The sequence below is a fragment of the Cervus elaphus genome, chromosome 22 (genome assembly GCF_910594005.1).
Source record: "Cervus elaphus chromosome 22, mCerEla1.1, whole genome shotgun sequence".
Lineage (NCBI taxonomy): Eukaryota > Metazoa > Chordata > Mammalia > Artiodactyla > Cervidae > Cervus > Cervus elaphus.
In genome coordinates, this window is record NC_057836.1 from 32,678,708 (window position 1) to 32,702,314 (window position 23,607).

The 23,607-nt window shown below is 36.1% G+C and overlaps 1 protein-coding gene across 18 annotated transcripts in view; it reads right to left on the bottom strand.

The window, feature by feature from the left end:
* Positions 1–9,599: 9,599 nt before the first annotated feature.
* Positions 9,600–23,607, bottom strand: part of SOX5 (SRY-box transcription factor 5) — a 1,103,086-nt gene continuing 1,089,078 nt past the window's right edge. For all 18 annotated transcript variants that reach the window (XM_043882232.1, XM_043882231.1, XM_043882225.1 and 15 more), the window contains 3 exons: positions 21,182–21,355; positions 15,124–15,340; positions 9,600–13,287 (listed from right to left, as the gene is read on the bottom strand). In XM_043882232.1, the coding sequence (XP_043738167.1) occupies positions 12,984–13,287; positions 15,124–15,340; positions 21,182–21,355 (695 nt within the window). In that variant the 3' untranslated portion in view covers positions 9,600–12,983. The remainder of the gene's footprint in view (positions 13,288–15,123; positions 15,341–21,181; positions 21,356–23,607) is intronic.

Here is a 23,607-nt window from a genome sequence, read left to right on the forward strand (position 1 = left end):
GAAGTCAAGTGGGCTTGAGGAAGCATCACTACAAACAAAGTTAGTGGAGGTGATGGAATTCCAGTTGAGCTATTTCCAATCCTAAAAGATGACGCTGTAAAAGTGCTGCACTCAATATGCCAGCAAATTTAGAAAACTCAGCAGTGGCCACAGGACTGGAAAAGTTCTGTTTTCATTCCAATCCCAAAGAAAGGCAATCCTAAAGAATGCTCAAATTATGGCACAATTGCACTCATCTCACACGCTAGTGAAGTAATGCTCAAAATACTCCAAGCCAGGCTTCAGCAATATGTGAACTGTGAACTTCCAGATGTTCAAGCTGGTTTTAGAAAAGGCAGAGGAACCAAAGATCAAATAGCCAACATTAGCTGGATCATCAAAAAGGCAAGAGGGTTCCAGAAAAACATCTATTTCTGCTTCATTGACTCTGCCAAAGCCTTTGACTGTGTGGATCACAATAAACTGTGGAAAATTCTGAAAGAGATGGGAATACCAGACCACCTGACCTGCCTCTTGAGAAATCCATATGCAGGTCAGGAAGCAACAGTTAGAACTGGACATGGAACAGACTGGTTCCAAATAGGAAAAGGAGTACGTCAAGGCTGTATATTGTCACCCTGCTTATTTAACTTATATGCAGAGTACATCATGAGAAACGCTGGGCTGGAAGAGGCATAAGCTGGAATCAAGATTGTTGGGAGAAATATCAATAAGCTCAGATATGCAGATGACACCACTCTTATGGCAGAAAGTGAAGAGGAACTAAAAAGCCTCTTAATGAAAGTGAAAGAGGAGAGTAAAAGTGTTGGCTTAAAGCTCAACATTTAGAAAACTAAGATCATGGCATCTGGTCCCATCACTTCATGGGAAATAGATGGGGAAACAGTGGAAACAGTGTCAGACTTTATTTTCTTGGGCTCCAAGATCACTGCAGATGGTGATTGCAGCCATGAAATTAAAAGATGCTTACTCCTTGGAAGAAAAGTTATGAGCAACCTAGATAGCATATGAAAAATCAGAGACATTACTTTGCCGACAAAGGCCCGTCTAGCCAAGGCTATGGTTTTTCCCGTGGTCATGTATGGATGTGAGCGTTGGACTGTGAAGAAAGCTGAGTGCCGAAAAATTGATGCTTTTGAACTGTGGTGTTGGAGAAGACTCTTGAGAGTCCCTTGGACTGCAAGGAGATCCAACCAGTCCATCCTAAAGGAGATCAGTCCTGAGTATTCATTGGAAGGACTGATGCTGAAGCTGAAACTCCAATACTTTGGCCACCTAATGCGAAGAGTTGACTCATTGGAAAAGACCCTGATGCTGGGAGGGATTGGGGGCAGGAGGAGAAGGGGATGACAGAGGATGAGATGGCTGGATGGCATCACCGACTCGATGGACTTGAGTTTGAGTAAACTCTGGGAGTTGGTGATGGACAGGGAGGCCTGGCGTGCTGAGATTCATGGGGTCACAAAGAGTTGGACATGACTGAGCGACTGAACTGAACTGAAATGTACTTTCCATTTTCTGGGTTTTAGTTCTTAAAAAGGGCTTGTCCCTTGAGGTGGAAGGAGGACCCTGCCCCAAGGCTCTATCATTGTTTCTTGGCTGATGCTCCCTTATCTCTCCAAGTCTTCCCTTCCCTGATTAGCAACTGTTTCAATCTGCCCTTTGGAATTCAGGGAAGGTCCTGGAGGCTGAAAAAAAAAAAATTTCCCATGCCTAGGAGGGTCCTGCTCGATTTCATCAAGGCCTTTAAGGAAATAATTAAAATGAAGACTTTAGGGAGGGTTCTAACCCAATCTGACCAGTACCTTTATAAAAAGAGGAGATTAGAACACAGAGATAAGAGGGATGTTTGTACATAAAAAGACCATGTGAGGATGTAAGGAGATGGTGGCCTTCTGAAGCCAAGGAGGGAGACTTTGGAAGAAACCCACTTGCTAACAACATCTCACTCAGTTCTCTAGCCTCCAGAACTGTGATAAAATAAAGTTTAAGCCTCTCAATCTGTGTTTTTTTTTGTCATGGCAACTCTAGTAAACTAATATAGCAACTATAGCACTAAGTAGTAAAAACAAAGTGTGAAATTGAAGATTGAAGTTTTTTCCCCCAAAATGTTATAATAATGTCCCTACACTAACAATTCCTACAATGACTTTTAATTATTACATTGAAAAATATATTTTTTATAAAAATGATCATCTACTTGAGTAATTCATTTATTCCCTTCCCTTTTCCAATATTATTGTTATGCACTTCTATGTGTACTAAAATTTTGACAAAACATTTTCTATACACCCAACTCTTTACATAGCACACATATTTTATCATTTCCAGTACTCTCTATTTACACCTGTAGTTCCATTTTTTTCTGTGTAGAATTATTTTCCTTCAGCTTAAAGACTTGCCTTTAATATTTCTTGTAGTCAGAGCCATTGGTGATGGGTCCTCCAAGCTTTAGCTTGCCTGGAAGTAACTTTATTTCAACTTCATTATGGTATGAGGAACTCTATTTTGGCAAGTTCTGCTGGTAGCACTATTAAAATTCAGTTTCATTGTTTTTAGATTCCATCGTTTTTTTCTGTTGAGAAGTCAGCTGCCCAGCTTTTTGGACAAAGATGTGTTCTTTCCTCTGGCTATTTTTTAAAAATTGCTTTAAGTTTTCAATGGTTTCATTAGAAAATTTATATGTGTGTTTTTAAAAAAAAAAAATTTATCCTGCTTGGATTAACTGAGCTTCTTAAATCGGTGCAGCGTCTTTTATTTGAATAGTTCTCAGTGATGATCTCTTTAATTACTTTTGATAACTTTATTTTATTAAACTTTTTATTTTCATTGATTTTGTGCTCTTCTGTGTCTGATTATTATTTGTAGATCTCATCTATTTTATCTATTTTCATCTATTTTCTTAAATGTATTAGTTGTATTTATATTAAAGCCTTTGCTAACTTCAATCTCAGTATCATCTGTAGACCTACATCTACTGTTTCTTTTTCCTTTATCAATCAATTTTTCCCTTTCCATGTACTTAGTCTTTTTCCCTTATCTTTTAAATTAAAAGAACATGTATGATTTAATCTTCCATTAGAATGGAGTTTCATATTCTTGTCCTAGACAGATGGGTGAAGGGCTGATCATTTTACCTTGATGGGAGATTTATCTGTGTCAAGGTTGCTTGGCCGTTTCAATAGTACTCAGGGTACCTGTATTTTGTTTCAGAGTGTAATTTTCCAAAGCTTTTCTTGACAGCATGGTGGATATTTGTCTCCTCAACCATGAAAAACTACAGGGGATTCAGGTCTGCTCTTACAAGGTTCCCAGCACAACTGTCCAGTATGTTACCCCTTGTAGATAAAATATGGCAAGTGTCTTGAGAGGGTGATTGTGTAAGCTTGTGTCATGTCCCATATTTATGGCTGGTCTTTGTTTCCAAAGGACTAAATGACACAGATTTCAGTCTTTCTTTTGGAATCTTGCCATAAATCTCCAACATCCCACACAGACCCAGAACTCAGCAAATATGCTATTAATTAGACCAGTCTTGTATTTGAGGGCCTGTATAATCCCATGGAATGAGTAGCCTGGAGGGCTACAGTCCAGGGTCGCAGAGTCGGACACAACCAGGCGACTAACAGTTTCACTTTCCTTCACTTTCAAGTTTCCACTCAGACACTTTAGAGCCACACAGTTATTTGCTAGTGTCTCTTTAAGTTGCCTAATCTTTTATAGCAGAACCTAGAATTTGATGCTTTCTCCAAATAGAAATGGCTAGCAATCATCAGCTTCATCTTAGATGAATTTTTGCTTTTCTGAAATTATGGTTCATCTAGCCCTCATTTCTTCCATAGCTTTCTGATGCCCTAAAATATAATTTTGGGGGTATTTTTCCAGCTTTTTCTAGTTTTTCCAGGGGGAGGTTGGCCATTTACCACCTACTACATTTATTTAAAAACGGAAATCTCAGTAAATATTAAAATGATTCTTGTTCTGATTTGAAATCCCAAGTCACTTCAGTTTGATTCATTAATCATATTCTTATCCTGTTTTATTGCTTAATGTACACTAGTCTTATTTGCTTTATATCTTGCATAGAACTATCATAATACTGAACAGCATAATTAAAAGCCAATTTAAAACATCTGATAGTTGAAAAAGCTAGTCTGTGGGACATGATAAATATTCATCACAATCACAATTATTCCAGGTTTATCCTTTGTAAATCCTTGCTTAATCCATATATCCAGTTATCTATTCATATGTATACTATCTTTCTCTCTGACCCCCTGCAAATTGTCTTTATGAAACTCTGCTTAAGGACTAACAGAGTAAGTATATATGAAGAAAATCTACAGCTTTTGTAAATCTGCTTACATAAAAGTGACTCTTTGCATTGCTCCTTATCCCTTAAGTGTGAAATCCATCTGAGAATTTAGGGAATGAAGGTTTATTTCTCATGATAAACTTGCATGCTTCCTTCAATTAAGCAATGAGAATTCTCTAATCCATGTAGTTTCCTTGCTGTGGCTGCTACAAAAATAAGAGCTGTCCTTTGTTTAGTGATTAGAGTTGTCATTCTCAGTGTACATACATAAACACACGCACTCTCTCTTTTGTAAAGAAACAAAAGGTAAAGGGTAAGAAAAAGGGATATGTGTGTGTGTTTCTATGATGTGTAGGCATATGTGTGATTTCTTTTTATTTCTTACCCTTTACTTATTTTCTCTTTATTTTGCTATGCGTTAACTATGCTGGCATTTTTTGTACTTGTGTATTTATTATAAGCCACTCCAAATTTTGAAAGTGGGTGAAAGAGCCTGTGCATTTATATAATGTCAACATGATGCACTGGGGAGCAGAGATTCATCAACTTTGATGAGAATTTGGCTTTTTATTGCCAGAAGAACCAGGTTAGCATCATTAATATTTGCCAAATACTGAAACATTAAGACAAGGAAAGACAAAGCATACCACCTCCTATGGTTTTTATCATTTTACTTGACTTGTATTTTGTATTCATAAAAGTGTCTAAATATTTTTTCAAGTTGCAAACTCAGGCATTGTGTGTTTAAAACACATGAAAAACATAAAATTTATAAAACTTTATTATAGTTTGCCAACATAAACTTGGGGGAATCGTGAAGTATTTGAAAAATTAAGTGTCCTTATAAAGTTTTTACTTTAATTATAGAAGATAAAGATAACACTACACTAGAGGATTTTATAAGCAAGAGTTTTAGATATAGGTGATGTAACAGGTTACAATATCAAAGCTTATAGCTCTATAAAATCAGTGGGCTTCAGGGAAATGGATAACTCTTTAATGAGGAGAATCTAAAATTCTCTCTTCAATATCTGTGGTTAACATTTGTGCCCACTGTTATACCACTGGCAATTTAATTTTCCTGATGTCAAATAAGTCCTGCCCATAAGAAAGCAGATTAATTCCTCTTGTGCATGTTAACCTAGTAGCATATGATGATGCTTGAAGATCATTTCCAAATAAGAAAGACAATTTGTGTAATTATTTTAGGCCCACTAATAATGACTATAGTCCTGAAAAACTTAAGTTCATGCAACCACAATTTAGATTTGAAATATAAGGCAAAATGAATGCTTACTGAAGGCCAATATTAGAACAAGTAGAAAGAAGCCAATCTTCCATGTAAGTAACTATCTAAACTATCTATGGCTTCTCCAACTTCCTACCAGGACTACGTGGATTTATTAAGAAAAGTTATTACAGCAGTGATTTTATAAACAAGACTTTATTTCAAATATATTTTACAGTTTGTGTGTAATTAGGATTGCTTTCCAGACTCTGAAATTTAGTACTAAATTGAACAGGCAATATACAAAATGATGGTGCTTACTTAGGCCTATTGGATTCCTACAATTGTTCTCATTAATTTTTTTTCTTTTAAAAATTGAGTCAGTAGAGACATTAATGATAAAACAATTTTCATCCTCTTGGTTATATTGCGAATACCAACAAAGTACCATTCCATACCATATTCACTTGTATATTTAGAAAACGGTAATAATAGGGAGAGTAAAATCTCACGCATATGGACCAGACTCATTGCAAAATGATGAAATACTGTGATCAGAGCTGAACTGGTTCATTCCTGGTGGTAAAAATAGTTTGCTAAGCAAATTGGTAGAACAAAATAAATTGTAGGACAGATGTTAAGCCTGTTTAATAAAACATAACTATTTTTAAGAACTTTTAGCAATACTATTGCATATGCTTTACATACTAATTAACAATGCTTACTTATAAAACAGGTCTTCTCAGCTAGTTTTTAGGTTGCTTTAGAAACTCAAGAAAAATAAATTAGAATTTTTTCATAAATATTCTTTAACTTAGATATTGAACTAACTCATGCTTACCTTCACCTCCATTGTTATAATTGAGGTTTCAATGATGATGTCAAGTTACAAGTACGAATGACTTCTGAACTTTAAAATTTGGTAAGAATGACACTATCTTGATTTTTTAAAAAACACACATGTCAACTTCCTCAAACACCAACTTCTAAAATTGTCAAAATTGAGGAAATAAAAAAAGAATGGTTTCCTTTTCACTATTGCCAGAATTTTTTTGGTTGTTCAAGGCATTGGCAATAAGAAAACCACCTATTATTGCATGCTGCTAGTCCTAAATATTCCATAAGAAATTAAAAAACACCAAGTTCAAGAAAAGAATGTTTCTAAAATAGTGTGACAGGACAAAACAAAGTGAACTTTATTTGGTAGGAGAGAAACCAAAGGTGGGACTTGGCACCTTGGGTGAGTCAAGATTTCATAAGCAGACAAGATTTCCCCATCCACACGTACTTAATAAACCCTGATGATGTGATTTCCTGAAGAAATAGGATGAGACTGACTACTAGAGCTATAGGTGGTCTAACTAAAAACACTACATGGGATGATCGTTTCTCTGCTACTACACTGGATATTTTTCTTTCAAAAGTACCTCAGTGTTTTGGCAAATATTAAGTGGGTATTAACAGAAACGTATGTTTCTGTTGTATTTTCGGCGTTCTGCCGGCATGGGGTCTCTGAAGTCTACTGCTTTGCTATGATGAGCAAAAGGAGACACAGAGAAACAAGGATAACGTGTGGACGTGTTCTGATAGATCAAATGCCTTCAAAAACAACCTATGAAGGGACAGACTCTGAGCTTTTCCAGTCTCCAAGTCTTGCCTAATCAGTGACCCTCAGCTTCATAGAGGTTTTTACAGAGGCCTAAGGTTAAACTGTGGTAGGCCATACCATCTGCAGAATTTGACATGTACAATAGGTAGATAAAAGAGGAAAATAGACCCACCTCTTGCCTGTTTTACCAGGGCATGCAGAATAATTATTTGGAGCTGGTTAATAGCAACAGCTTTAGCCCCATTCCTAGATATTCTGATCCTTGACATCTGGAGGCTGACCTAAGAATTTACATTTTTAAACAGTTATTTCTAAAGCAGGTAGCCCACGGAGTAGACATTGTAAACTACTTCTGTGAAGGGACTCAATGGGCAAAGTGTTTGTAGAACATATCTTCTTTATATATTTATTTCATATTCATTTGAACCAGATGTTATCTGACCCAGTGTCTTGAGACTTATCTAAAAACCAACCAAGTAAACAACCAACCAACCAAAAACCCTTAGGGCAAATGATTACACATAGATAGAAAAACATTTTATGGTGGAAGAGATGCGCAAAATTGGCCACTGCAAGAAAAGGAGCCTTCTTGTTGTAACATTTGCTTACAAAGTTGAAGGTAGAATCCAGAAATTAAAGTCAGAATGTTAAGCAATGTAGAAATATCCATTATTGTAAATTAGATACCGTAAAGTGAATTTATAGATCTTACTAATTTTGTAATCTGAAATTTAGAATTTCTATACCAACAATAGAATGAAATTTAATTCTAAAGCATAGAAAGCCTGCCCCAGTGATGGTGTCAAACTTAGGAAAAACAATATTTAGGGTGCTTTGGGCTGCAGGATTTTCAAGCCTATTAGACTCAGTTATATACAAAAGGATAACTTTTGACATTATAGTGAAGTTCTCTGATAAGATACTTATGAAGAGGCTTCCTTGAATGTTCACCTCTAATATTTAAACCCTTAATTCTCAGTTCAAAGTCAGTTTTGGAAGTGGGGTTATTTATAGTGAAAGCAAAATTATTTTTCATACTTCTTTTCATAAGAAAACTAATAATTAAACCACCGTAACAAGAATTGTGAAAAGAAACACAGTATAATAGGTAAAGAACACATTTGCTGTTTTTATTGGTGCCTTGCATGGCAGTAATACTGAAAAAAGAGAATGCAAAAACAAAAAATAAAAACAAAAAACAAACAAAAAAAACAGGTTGGTGGCAACCCACATCTTTTTTTTTTTAAGAGTACATAAACTCCTGTTTTATTTTTATTGTGGCATGAATGATAACATAAAACCAAAAACATGAAAATATACAACTTATATTACACTATGTGTTATGAACAAAATATAAATCTATAACTCTATGTTATATTTACATAATTATTTATTTTATTAAATTTCAAGTGAGATGGTAGGTTGCACATACTTTGTTTTAAGCTCCAGGCATTTGATTGTCTCTTTTCTACTTTTTCCCATTTTTACTCATAAAATCCAAAATGTTAGAAGGACTAAGAGCTTTAGAGCCAGTGGAGCTGTATAAATACTGTTCTAGTGAACCAGTGACAGAAACACTGGGGAGGACAGGAATCAATCAGTAGAAAACCTAACATCTTCAACCTGGGAAACTGATAGTTATAGGAAACTTTAAAATTAAATACTGTAAAAGCCTGTCTAAACAAAAACCTATGCCCTATAAGATGAAAGAGATCTCTGAACCACTTTAAGTGGGCTTCATATTTTTTCCTTGCAGACCCTATAATTTTTATTTTACTATTAACTTGATAGACAAATATTTTATAAACCTGTTTGTAAATATACAGTTGTTTATTACAATTCAAATAATTTACCCATTAGAACAAATGAAAATGTAATGATTTTTGATGTTTTAAATGTGATATAAGACATTTCTTCTGTGAACAATAACATCTTCTGAGTTAAGAAAATATCTGAAGTTGGACCATAAAATATCTAAAGATAATTTTCTTTAAATGAATGAAGGTAAAACGCCTATGTCAAAATCAAACCTATGAAATGATTTCATCAAAGAAATTCTTTTATATTTGTTTCTTATAAAGAGGATTTGGTTGCAATAACGATTATGCTCTTTGGGAGGGATTTTATACGTGGTTAACTCTTAACTGCAGATGCCAAATAAACATTAAGAATTGACTTAACTAATTTAGGTATAAGTGGACTGAAGAATAGTCTTGTATTTTATTCAATTGTAGTTATTAGCCAAATTCTTAGAAACATATATATGAGTAACTGTAACCTATTTTCTCCAGTGATGCTCTCCTAGATTCATATTAAAATATGACTCTTTTTAGAAAAATTGATTACAACAGCCATAAACAGAAACAAAAACAGAATTCTGGCAAGATTATCCCTCAGTACTGGGGTGAGCGTGTGTGCTGGGGTGTGTGTGTGTGTGTGTGTGTGTGTGTGTGTGTGAGACACAGAGAGAGAGAGAGAGACAGGGGTGGGGGTGGTATGTGAAAAGTGAACAGGTAGGTAGGGAATGAAAGAGATGGGAGACTATGTTCATTTGAGTTTGATCTTACTCTCACTTCCTCTCCCTTGTCTTTTTTGGTCATTATGGGACACAGAAAAAGAATACAGGTTTTAGGATCTTTTACTAAACTGATAAACCAATCAAATGCCCCAAAGGCAATGTGCTAACCCAATACTTTGCCATTCATAGCACCTTTTATCAAAATTACTTCAAAGCATTTTAAACATTAACATGATTTTTTTGTTTTCTTTTGGGGAAAGTTAAGGCAAAACAATTGTGACCCTCAGTGAATTGGACATCAAAACAAGAGAACAGAATTCAAAGCTATGGACTTGCTCTTTGTTTCAACCCATGCACATTTTCATCTCTCTGACATAAACCTAACTATGTAACAATAAAATTAACTTTTGAATTTCAGCTGTTAAAGGTCACCATTAACAATTTCATTTTCCTCTTCAAATAAACCAAGATAAAAAACAAACAAACAAAGACTAAACGGAAGTGTTTTGTCAATTCACTGGTAAGTGTGTTAGAACTGGTGACGGTCATGAATGCCCTCAGAGGCATCTACCTGGAGCTAAAACAAAGTATTCTTGTAGCCCAAAGTCATGAAATGAAAACAAAGCATCTTTTTAACATGATGGGAAATAAGTATCCAGCAAAAGTGAGAGGTGAACGCACATGAGTCAGAAAGAATTTGTTAACAAAGACAACAAATTTTTAAAAATCTGTTTTCACATTGTACATAATAATGATATAAAAACAAGTGTCTATTTTTTTTATCCAGAGTGCTTAAAAACAAAACAAACAAAAACAAAAAAAAAAAATTGGCTCTAGATGACTGTGGCAATTAAATAAAATGAGTGATGAGAGCGTAAGTTAATTAAGGTTGAACACGACCCTCTTAGTAATTCACTTGTATGTATTAAAACACCAGAACTTGACGTTTGTTGGGGCCAAATTTTTAAAAAGGAGAAAACTTATGGAAGGAGAAACGAAACAGTGTGAGTGAATATGTGTGTATGTGTGTGTGTGTGTGTTTATGTATCTATACATACACACATATACACACACATGTGTATGTATATATATGTATATATATATACATACACGTTGGAGATGGAAATTTGTTTTAAATATCTAACAACTTATTGGCTGCACTTCCAAATCAGAGGAGAATAAAATAGAAAGGGAGAAATAAATTATACATAACTTACTAATCTGGGAACAGCTGACCATTATTATTATTATTACTATTATTATTATTATTATTTTATCATCATCATCATCATTACAACACTAGCAAAAAGAGGCAGTTCAAATGAAAATACAGTCATCAAAAACAAACAGAAAAACAAACAAAACGAAGTCTCTGACATGCAGGGTATGATTAGCTCCTCCAAGCAAAACCCCAGAGCAAGTCTTTCGAGAGAGAGAAAAATAAAAAGGGATTTTTTTCTTATTTATACGTAAAAATCAAACTTAAGGGTCAGGTTTGGGGAGGGTGGGATAGGAAAATGATGACTGGAGTGAAAATCATAGCACATCCAATCTACTGGTTGGAGTATTTACTGTCTAACGCTTTAGCATGAGCAGCGCTGATTCACTTTAGATGATTTCCCATTTATTTGAAGAAGCCCTACAACTGCCTTGGCACTTGGCTAGCAAAGGCTAACGAAGCAGTCCTTTCAGCATCAGCTGTTCCTCTGTGCACACACTCTGCTAGAATCAGAAACTGGACTTCAGTGGATACATCTTACAGCAAGGGTAGAGCAGTGGCAAGCGTTGCAATGACTTCTAAAATCCTGCTTTTTATGGCATGAAATGTACCTGGCCCACAATTCTGAAATGCAAATGGCCTCCACCTCATTTCATGGAGGGATTAAGAATACCTTATAAAATCATCAGTTCCATTTCTTGATCAGGAAAGGATGGAATGTGGAAGAAATAAGCTAATCCTATATTTCTAGAAAATGGGCAAATATATTCAAGGGAAACGACTGTTTTGCTCGAAGTTACCGACAGGAAAAACAAACAGAAATCGTTAAGTAGCAAATGTTAGTGGAACATCTGGGAGAATTCGGCTTCCACGTTACACACGCACCCCTCTATTATACAGGGCCACCTGATCCATTCAATAATAATCATATTAGAAATTTAAAAATATAATTTCTGAGCCCTATATTGGTTAAGTTGTCATTCGAAGTGCAAAGTCAAGGTCAAGGATGCTTCCAGACCAGTCATTTAGAAGGATGTGGGATTTCATCCCCAGATGTGGGTTTAACTCACAATGATCCAACATTATTCCTATTAGTACCATAATCACACACATACATACACACAAAAATCCAAGATTAGAAAATATTTTTTTCTCTAAATTTCTTATGTCTCTCTCTCTCTTTTCACCTGAGAACAGCACCTACAGTTTCCATTAAAAAAAAAAAGTCAAATCTCACCAGCTGCTGGTATTTCAGGTTTTTCAAGGGATTGTCTAAGATATAACACTGTCCTAATTTAAGAAGGAACAGGAAAAAGGAAAGGGAAAAAAATCAACTAGGTCAACACTTCAGTACAAATTTGGCACTTGCTCAAAGATGTAGTGTGGTGTGCAACAGATAAGGAAAGTCCTCTAAAGAAAATGATTGCTTATTTTGTGGTGGATACCAAGGAAGTTAAAAACAGGCTCTTTTTCCCTCTTCCCCCCCATGCACAGACTTCCATCTTTAAAGTATAGAGATGGAGAAGGTGGAGAGAATGAAAGAGAAAGTCATCTTTCTTTTTTTTTTTTTCTGTCAGGTGCATTACCAAAAAAAACAAAAACAAAAACAAAAAAAACCAAAGGAAAGAAAAGGAAAAAACCCAGAAACCCCGAAAAACAAAACAAAACTTATTTCTTTTAAAAATTGTAGCACAAAACAACAAAACACATTCACAAGCCACTTGTTGGCACTGTGTACCTGAGTGAGAATTTCTAGAACATTGTAGAACAAACAGCCATAAAGTTTATTAAAAAAAAAAGTTGACGGGTAAGACTTCAGTGCTTGGATGTAGCAGCTGAATTACTGGCATTATTTTACCCATAGCTTATTTCAATCTCTTGTTGTTGATATTGTTGTCTGCTTGTTGTATTTTTATTTCCTTTCCAAGCCTTTTGAGGCTGAGGTCTATTAGTCAGCTGATGTCCCAACTATTTAAGACTAACAGTTAAAGTAACAGTCAGTGTATGAGAAAGTTAATGTGCTTGGCCACTGGTAAGGATGAACCAGCTAGGGCTTCTTTAAGTCCTAAGGTCACGACAATCTTTTGACCCTTATCAGTTGGCTTGTCCGGCAATATGGTTTTCACTGTCACTCCCATAATCTACATCCGGATCATCCTCTTCCTCGTCGTACTCGTCATAAATTTCTCCGTTGATGTCCTCAGCCTGGATCTCTTCTTTGATGTGCGGCTCCTCTCCTTTCACGCCATAAGTGCTCTGGATAACAGGCATGCCGGGCTCCGGGCTGCTGGACACGCTGGAGTGCTCTGAGGGCAGGTGAGGGGAGGGCATCCCAGCCATGGCGATGGCCCCAGGGTACACGACGCCAGCCGTGGCGATGGGGATCTGTGCTTGTTGCCTGTCAGAGAGGAATTCCCAAAAAGAGACCCTGGGTGAGTGGAGAGTTGGATGCAGGCCTTATTCTAGAATGAATTTGCTTGGCTTGACCAAGTCAAAGGTCTTGATTTTCACCCTACTGCCTGACATTTGAAAATGGCATCCTACTTTGGTCCAAGTACCTTACTTTTATATAACACTTTATAGATTACGAGGCACTTTCACGTGTTGCCCATTTGATTCTTAAAATGACTGTTACTTTTTTAATTTCTGAAAAGAAACTGAGGTGCAGAAAGATTAATAAATAGAATTCAAGTACTTGACACCAAGTTAATTTTTCCTTCACTGTAACATGTTGAAACAATTTTAAAAGATTAAACCTAAAGATAATGCAATTTTGATGGAAAAATCCTGAAGTATTAGAGCTCTCAACATAAAATTTTATTGCCCAGAACCCACTAGAAGTGAACAGTAGCACATGGCCCACTTCATCCCTGAAATGGGGAGAGCATCAGCAGGGGTAGAAGGCTGGGCTGGCCTTGTGGGTGCACCACCTCTGCAGCTGTATGGTATCCAGGTCTTACAAAAATCCCACACTTGGTGCCATCATCACTATCCTGAAATTCCTTAAAAACTTTTTAACAAGGACCTTGCATTTTCATATTACATTGGGAACCACAGATCCTGTAACTGGTCCCAGTAAGAAGGATTTAACAGATGATGTTCATTCATGTCTTCTTTCATTCATTCATATGTTTACTCTTTCCCCAAGGAGGGTTGGGTTTTGAGCTCCACATGGAGAAGAGTCAGACACTGAGATATAAATCACAGACCTTTTGGACTGAGCGAGCAGACACATTCATGGAAATGGAGGGGAGAGGACATATTTGAAAAGTTTTTTGTTTTTTTTTAAAGTATCTTCTTGTCATTTTCAGAGCTCACAGGATCTTAATTACTGTTCCAAATATGAAAACTTTATTTCTGCGTTTTTTTGGGAAAATTCTGCCCATGCAGTGTGGTTTTAGGCCTTGCCAGAGGGAGAAGGGTAAGATATACTGAGTGGGTGCTCAGTTGTATCCCATTCTTTTGCGACCCCATGGATTGTAGCCCACTGGGCTCTTCTGTCCATGAGAATTTCCAGGCAAGAATACTGGAGTGGGCTGCCACTGCCTACTCCAGGGGACCTTCCCAAACCAGGGATGGAAGCTCCATCTCTTGCGTTTCCTGCATTGCAGGCAGATTCTTTACCATTGAGCTATCTGGGAAGACCCATACTGAGGGAGGCATCCTTAATTCAGAAGGAAACTTGTCCACTCACAACCTTGCTGTGCAAGGTTCTAAACAGAATCCCTACTTTATGTGATCTTTTTTCTAAGGCCAGGTATGTGCCTTGAGAGCCCTGAGACCCCTCTATATTCAGAAACAAGTCTTTCTTTCAATTCATTTTTATATCCTATTATCTCAACTAAGTTGTTAGTTGCTAAGGAATCTACACTATGAGGCCTTGGAAGTAATGAAAAGCAGCAAGAAAAAGAAAAAAGAAAACCAGTAAGACTTCTACATTTTTAAGAGGAAGTTTCAAAATTCTTTACTCTTCTTTTCTTTTTTTTCTCATTTTATTTTCAAACCAGCCTTTAAACAAAGCTCTCGTCAGAGCCATTGTTCTAGGAGCCTGGAGTGAACTCACTTGAAATGTTCTTCCTCGATATTATACGGGGACAGCTTAGTCACACAAAATACACTGTGCCAGGTTCTTTCTCAAAATGCTGCTTTGCAACTAAACAAAGACACTTCCCCACCCATTAAGAGTAACCGGAAGGGTCCCCTACGGGAAAAGGACCGACCGGAAACTCCTTACCCAACATTGAAGTACTGCCGCATTTCCTGCCTCCGGTTTCGCATGATTGCCTTGTACTCCCCAATGCGCAGCTTCTTGCCGTCCACCAGGCAGGTGCGCTTTGGCCGGGGCTTGTACTTGTAGTCAGGGTACTTCTCCAGGTGCTGCTTGCTGAGACGGGCTTGCTCCTCGTAGTATGGCTGTTTTTCTAGGTTTGTCATAGCTTTCCAGCGAGATCCTATGGGGGAAAAAAGGTTACAATTCCCACTTGCACAGTGGCTGAGGATCCTAACAAAGTATAATTGAGAATATGAAAATCTAAAGTAAAAGTGTTGGCCATATCCCAGAAATATATAGAAAGGTTAGCATTAGTGAGCTTTGACTGAGCTGTTGGTGTCTGTGTCAAGGAAACTGGGTGCTCAAAGGTACAGACACTAAGCAATTTTTTTTTTTTTTGCCTTGAATTAACAATTTAGTCAAACTTGTACCTTATATACTTAAAAGCTCACAGTAGATTTAATGGCGAGATCTTTCATTTCTACATTAGACCATGATGTAATTCAACTATGAACTGAAACGTTCGGCAAAGACTCATTATGTATTTTGAATCTGAAGGTAACCGTCTAGCTATTGAGTATTTTTATGTGGGAGTTTATTACTTACTACAAAGGTTTCTAACATGTTGTTTAGTTGCAAAGTCCTGTCCGTCTCCTTTGTGACCTCATAGACTGTAGCCAGCCTACAAAGATCAGGCTCCTTTGTCCATGGGATTTCCTAGGCAAGAAGACTGGAGTGGGCTGCCATTTCCTTCTCCAGGGAATCTTCCTAACCCAGTGATTGAACCAGAGGTCTCCTGCATTGGCAGGTAGATTCTTTACCACTAAGCCACCTGGGAAGTCCTTCTAACATATTTTACATGTACTGCTTATTCTCCCCCAAATGTTTAAGTATGCTAACTTGATTACAGTCAAAAATTCATTCTATTAAAATTTTAATTATAAAACATAATTAGTGGACATGCCCTGGGTTAACTACTGTGCATTAGCTACCTTGCTAAAAACTTAAGTTTTTTCATTTTTACCTTTCACCACAATCTCACGAGCAGACAGCATTTATACCCATTTCCAAAAATGAAAAAAACTGAAGTTCAAATAGATGAAGTAACTTACCAAAGCTCACACAACTATTAAATTGAAGATTACTGATTCAGGTTTGACAGAAATCAAAAGTGTGGTACAACATGTGTCTTTATATACTTATATCTACCTACTACATAGGATCTATCCAGAAATATTTTTAAGCCAGAAAGCAAAACTTACAGCAATATTTTTCTCTTAATAAATTATTTTCAATAATATATAAAATTGTCACTTCCTGTGATATAGTATGTATTAGTAATGTTAGTCCAAAATGGTTTTCTCTTTCCTTTCACTTTTAATTTTGGTTTGGATTCAACAAGGATTGTGAAAAGCAACTGATTTTTGAAGTTTGAAGCTTAATTAAAAATAGTTTATGCTTATTCACAGTAGAGATGTGATTTAAAATTTTGCTTCTATCAGTATGACTGTGTAGTAATAACAGAAATAGTAGTAATAATGTTTACTTGTGTATGTTTATCAGCAAGTAGTCAGTTTGTGCGTGTGTGCTAAGTCACTTCAGTTGTGTACAACTGTTTGTGACTCTATGAACTGTAGCCTGCCAGGCTTCTCTCTCCATGGGATTCTCCAGAGAAGAATATCTTGGGGTGCCATGCCCACCTTCAGGGGGTCTTCCTGATCTGGGATTTAACCTGTGTCTCTTGTGTCTGCTGCACTGGCAGGCAGATTCTTTACCACTATCGCCATAAGGAAGACCCAAAACTACCCAAATGCACAAAGAAAAAAATAACAGGAATTAGCCTAATATGTACTGGTACTGCTGCCTTTACCTGACTTGCAAAGCCATCTAAGCGAGTTCTTAAACCTTTCAAATGAATTCATCATTCAACCATAACACCACATCTCAAATACAAATAGTTCACTAATGAACTGTTCTTTCCTACAAATGTTGAGAATGCCTCAATGTGGGCTGTTACATTTATTAAAGAAATGCAGACAAAGGGACTTCTCTTCCCTTAGAATTGTTTCCTATTAGAACAGATGTTGCCTGGGTGTAAATATTACAAAGATTTGTAAACAAACTTTTTCCAACCTAGATAGCCGATATGATTTCATTATATTTACAACAGGAACTCAGGTTACAGTTCAAATAACAGAGTTTATTTTTCTATTCCTTTCTCAAATTTGTGTTTAAATGCCGTGTCCAACATTTAGTCATCTGCTTAGGTCATATCATTTGTAGGTACATACTCACACTCTTTATTATCCAACATTACTTCCTAAAGGCACTTGGAAATCCTGTTGTTCTTAGGGCAAATATAAACACAAATAAAGCTATACTATTATTGAACTGGATCAATTCTTCTTGTGGATTGTCTTGTAAGTATGTATACCAGAATTTTTAACCTCAGAACAGGACATGGAAAAGTGGACTAACTACCAGAATAACTTATTGAAGAACAAGAGAAATCGAACAGAGGCTCAAGGAATAGTTGACTTAAAATATCACCAAGTAGAACAAAAGAACTAGCATTCTCAGTTGGGATAGGAATTGCCAAAGTTTCTTCCCTAAGTTTAAATGTTCTGTTAGATCAAAAAAGAAATTTTCTCTAAGGAAAGGGCATGTTTATGCCTCATAGTAACATGCCTTGGAAGGTAAGAGCTATTTTTAAGATTTCCTACTATATGCATGATGCGGTATTAACTATATGCTGTGATGAGTCATTATGCTACCTATTTTCTTGGAGCTTATATTCCAGCTAAGGAGAAATAGATTAAATATGTAATTGCCAAGTGTATAATTTCAGTTACAATTGTTGAAAGTACAGGAAGCTATGAGAACATATCATAAGGAGATGGGATCAGGATTCTATAGGTCAGGAAGGCACTGCTGCAAAAATGACTCCTATAGGGACAGAAAGAGAAGAGTAGCCTAGGGAGGAAGAATGAAATGGTTAAGACCTTGCAGTGGGAATAGGACGTAGAGGAACTTAACATTGTTCTGGCTAACATGCACAGGAAAAAGGATAGTAAAAGATGCATAAATTTTCAAATAAGTTGGCTTCTAACTCTGTATGAACTGGAATCAAAATATTTTGACATTTGATAATATAATTTCTCTGGAAGTATCATTTCATTCTCAACTACATTAAAAAAAAATAGGGCCATCTCACTATCACATGTCTTTTCAAAATTAAGAATTAAAGGACTATTTTGACCCAGTTAATGCTTAAGCTAACTACTCTATTTTATGACTCAGCAGTGCAGCGGTTCAGTTTGGTGGCAAATGCAGTTTCCATTTTTTAAGAGTAGCTTCTGAAAGAAGTTAATCAAATGACAAGTTTGGTTTTGGTTTCAATGGCTTTGCAGGTACAACAACCATTGTTTGTAACAGTAATGCAACCCCCTAAACACACCAGATGAAAATGGGAGGATAGCGTTTTGGATACCTTCAAAAGATGAAAACACCTCCTTGATTTGGGTGTGGCTGGTTGCTCACTCTGACCATGTACAAGAAATAAGTCACCTGTTGTTTTCAAAAGACTAGCATTCAACAATGAAAAAAGAATCAAGTACATTTAGGTATTCCTCCTGATGACATAAAGGAAGATTCAATCAAAACTTCCTGATGTTCAAAATGAAAAAAAAAAAAATCAATCTTAAAAGTGCTCTTTCCCTCCCTAAACCTGGCAGCACAATAGCAATGAAGGGTTTGAGCTGAGCAACAGGGTCATCTCCACAGGGTCTGTAATGAATTTGCACATTTCCCTCCAACTACTGTATATCTAATCAGAAAAAGATGTCCCCCATTCCTGATCTACTGCCAAACAGTAAAAGGTGATTCCTTATGTTAACAATTTCAGCAGAATGGCTTATTAAAACCAGATTTTAGGGTATTATAAAATGCTTAGAAGCCCTTTAAAATGTCAACTAGGATCCCCAGAGACTACGTAAAATGTCAACCCAGCTCAAGCGCCTGTTTTAAGCAGAATGAATTAGCGGCATGCTGTCGGAGGCTGTTATCCAAAACAATCAGTAAAAAGGAAAACATCAAGCTTTCTTTGTACTTTTATATGAAATGAGCCATTCAGAATGATCTTGTGGATATTTGAAGATCATTTATTTGTTTGAAGCTATGACTAAATATTGAAGCCTAAGACCTTAGTGGATTTTTTTCTGCTATATCTTTAATCGGCACAATTTCATTGAGAAATCTTAATTAAATTAGGCAGCATTTTCTTTCATGCAGCCTATTATGATATGATCATATATGATCATATAGTCATTCTAATATTCTTTCCTTCAAATCAGAAAGGAATTCTTATAGCCAGACATCTCTTTCCCATGAAGGTTTTTGCTCTATTTCTTAAATTATTTCATGTCATCAAAACTGATATTTCTATTATACCTGGAGTAAGGTTTTAATCAGTCATTATTATTTTTTTAGTATTCAGGCACATAAATTGAATGATATACAGACAAGTTAAACAGTCTTAGTTTTTAGGTTTCTTTTGAAATTTGGGAATTTCTAATGTGGTTATAACTGATGTATTAAAATATGAGATAAGCTTACATAAAGTATTTTATTGTTTTATAGAGTTTTTCCAAATGAAACAGATATGGTATTTTTTAATGAAAAAATTCATATGGAAGGTAGAATATATAGTCATAAAAAGAAAAATAGATGAGAGATAGTAGAGATGCAGAAACATGTCCATTTCCTTTTGTTCAGTTCCAGTTTTTTTATTATAGATGGATACATATTTATGCATAGATAATCAGGTTTATGTACACATAAAGCTTCACATGTTCATATATTGAGATAAGTTTCATCTAAAGATCTCAAAATCATTTTGATAAAAACTGAGACACAAGTTTAAGCAGTAAATGATTTTCGTTTGTTTTTGTTTCATTACAGATGCACACTGTGGACTGGGAAGCATCTATTATCATTGTTGGGAAATATGGGATCATAAAAACACATTACATGTTTAGTCACTACTTTCAGAAGGCTGATTCCTTAATGTAAAGAATCAAAGGGCACACAGCTACATGAGCTACCTGTAATTCCAAGCGCATGTGGATTTTAACAAAGCTTTAATAACTTGACAAATGTTGTTACTTATTTGCCAAAGACAAAATGTGCTGATACAGTGTTCCTCTTCTATTTTTTATTATTTAGCTCTTAGAATTCAAAGAATAATAAAAATTTGCTTAGGTTGCTCAGAACCTAGACACTATGCTCTTGAAGGTGAAGATAAAGGTGGTGAAGGTGACAATGATGGTGATGTCAAGAGAACTGCACCAAAGAAATGGAATCTTCCCATCCTTCCTTCTGAGACTTAAATTGGTGTATAATAGGTCTCATTCTGATCGGTACTCTTTCCTCTCACCCAGTTTTGCTGTGTGCTCCAGGGTCTATGGATGTATTCTGTCATCCGTTAAGGTGAAAGTTGCAATCGCAGGAAAAGTCCCTTTTTAAATAATACTGAAAATACATGTAAGGTTACCAAAAGTAAAAACTAAATAATGCACACCCAACAAGTTGTGTCCTGACAACCTGAACTGGTTTTCAATTATAGTATTAGAACAGACATCATTTCTCCCTCCACCCCTGCCCCCATGACATGATGAATTCTATGGTGTTTACAAAGGAAAATAATATATGGTCAATACCAATACTGAGAGTCTTCTATGAAAAGAACCTTTTCCCTTAGTCTTAGTACAAATATTTTTTAGATTTTTAAAGAAGAGAAAATATTGCAACAACTAGTATAGAAACATACAGAATTTGGGCATTATTTCTTGATGAATGTGGAATGCTTCATGGTCAGAAGAGAAGGCTCAATAAGGTACCTCTTTTTTAGATATGTAGAAAACATGAGCTGCTTAGCTTCCAAACCCAATCTCTTTCAGCAAATGCCGAGAACAAAACTGTACCTGTATTTCACACATCACTGAACCCTTAATACTCTTCTTACCCAGTATCTTGCTGATGTTGGAGTTGTGCATGTCAGGAAAAGCTTGAAGGATTTTCCTTCGTTCATCTTTAGCCCACACCATGAAGGCATTCATTGGACGCTTTATGTGGGGTTCATTGCTACCACGCCCCCTGGATTCTCTATAAATTCTTGATTCTGAGACTCCAGCACTTCCTAAAAACAGGGAACATTGCTTCATGTTAGTGTTAAAACTTTTGGCAATCCCTTCCTTGCATTATTGTTTTACAGTCTATTAAAATATCTGAAAATTGAAAGCACATCTGATAATGGTACTTCCAGTTCTTGAGTCAGATGCTTGTTTATGAAGTTTTTGTGATAGGCCTTGTGGTGCCAAATATATTTGTATTTTAAAATTCATTTCTAGTATATTTTTCCTTCCTTTCAAAGGACTGTTCACCGTACACTTTCAAGACCACACAAGAAACCATCACAAGAAAAATATTTGATGCAAACTGCAAAGAAGATAGTTGGGTTAGGTCAACAGGCATGCTGGTAGTGTAGAAATATTATGTCAAAAAGCTCACAAAATTGTGAGACACCAATCTATTCAGCAGAATGGGTGACTATGGGTACAGAAGTATCTCTATTACCTGAAGACTGTGAGAACATAGCCTACTCATGCCCTTTTTCTCCCTCTGAGGCTATATAAATAAAAACACTGCTAAATAGATATTTGAGGTTAAAATACAATACAGATATCTTCTGTAATGTGTTTGGCTTTTCTTTGAAATTATGTGCTAATAAATGCATGAAATATGCTAATGCAGCAATGTTAGTCTGCTTCTCAAAAGATATATAAAAATGGTGGGAAAAGAACAAATGAATAGTTACATCACAATGGTTTCTTAGGAAGTCTGCAGTCACATATATAAGGTGACAAAGGCAATATGTTCATTTTCCTGAATTTTCCCCCAACATCTAATTTATCCAAAGAGATCCACTGATAAATACATTTCAATCAGGGAGACTCAGGATGAAACACAACCAGGAGTGACGTTGGAACCTTGAGGAGCTTCAGTCAGTCCTCTAGGCTTTATCTGACTTTGTAGAATGGCTTCAGCAGATTAAAACTGCTTCCTGAGATACTTGAATTCAGGCAAAGAAAACAAGGAGAAGCAAAATGTAGAACTCTGGCACTAAGTTTCCCAGGGTTATCATTATAAAATATGAAAGAGACATATTCTGGTAGTGTGTAAAACTTTCAAATATTTTGGGGTTTTTGAGAGTTTGTATAATCAACAAAAGCACTGATTCTGCTTTTTTTCTTTCATACTCCTTTTCCTGTCTTAATCTGAAGGAATAGGAATTAACCAAAATGACCCAGACTTGAAGACCTTGATAGCAGTAAACAGAAAACACACCATTTTGGAGTTTCTCATTATTTCTCTTTCATAATATACTCTTTGGTCTGATGAAGATTGGAAAATATTTTGCATACAAGCATGACTGAATTTAACACATAACAGCAACAAACATTTTGATATTTTAATGCTGAGTACCATGGGTATATTTTATCATGCTAATACAACTTAAAATTTATGAAATGTGTTATTACCAGTAAGTGTTTTACTGACAAAAATGAGTGCTAATATACGGTGACATCTTTCTAAAATGGGTTTGTAGCTAGCAAATGATCATCTGCACATCTGCCTTTTCTTGTTCTTACGCCTTATAGCAACATAAACCTTAAAATGAATATTATGTGACTTCATCAAAGCTAAATAAGTTCTTTGCAAGTACTTAGATCAGGTTTATCTTAGCTAAGCAGAGTAGAAGATGGAAGGAAATGTTTGGATTCAACAGGCTAGATAAACACAGACTTTTTTTAGATATCCAATTCATTCAAATTTGGCCTCAACAGAATTATTGGTCAAATGCTCAAGCTTGGCTAGTCCCCTGGCTTCTCACTGGTTGGAACTGGGGCAGTCTTTTCTATACACAGGGATCTTCTGCTGTAGTAACAAAGTTGAGGACCATGCTCTTAAAATGCATGTATGCCACCTGATCTGGGAAAGAGGTTCCCAGTCAGTGCTAAGGGAAAGCACTCTTTTCCCTCTTTGCTGTGCTATTAGAATTAGAGAATCAATTTATTTAATGTCCCTGTGGATGTTTAGAACATTCAGAGATGATGTAGACAACAGAAGGCTCGAGGCACATGCGGGAAGTGTGAGGCTGCACGGTTTGAATTCTAGATGGGTTACAGATGTAGGCAGGGCACTTGACTGTACGGTAGATAGCATTAAGAGGGAAAGGATCCCAAATGCAGGAAACTATCCTGAAAATGTCCTCTGAGCTATGTATTCTGGTCAGGGTTTGACAAATGAAAACTTGAAAATGAGCTTAGGGATAACAGATTTCTGAAAAGTTTGTTTCAGGTATAAGAAATACGGAAGTGAGAGCGGAAA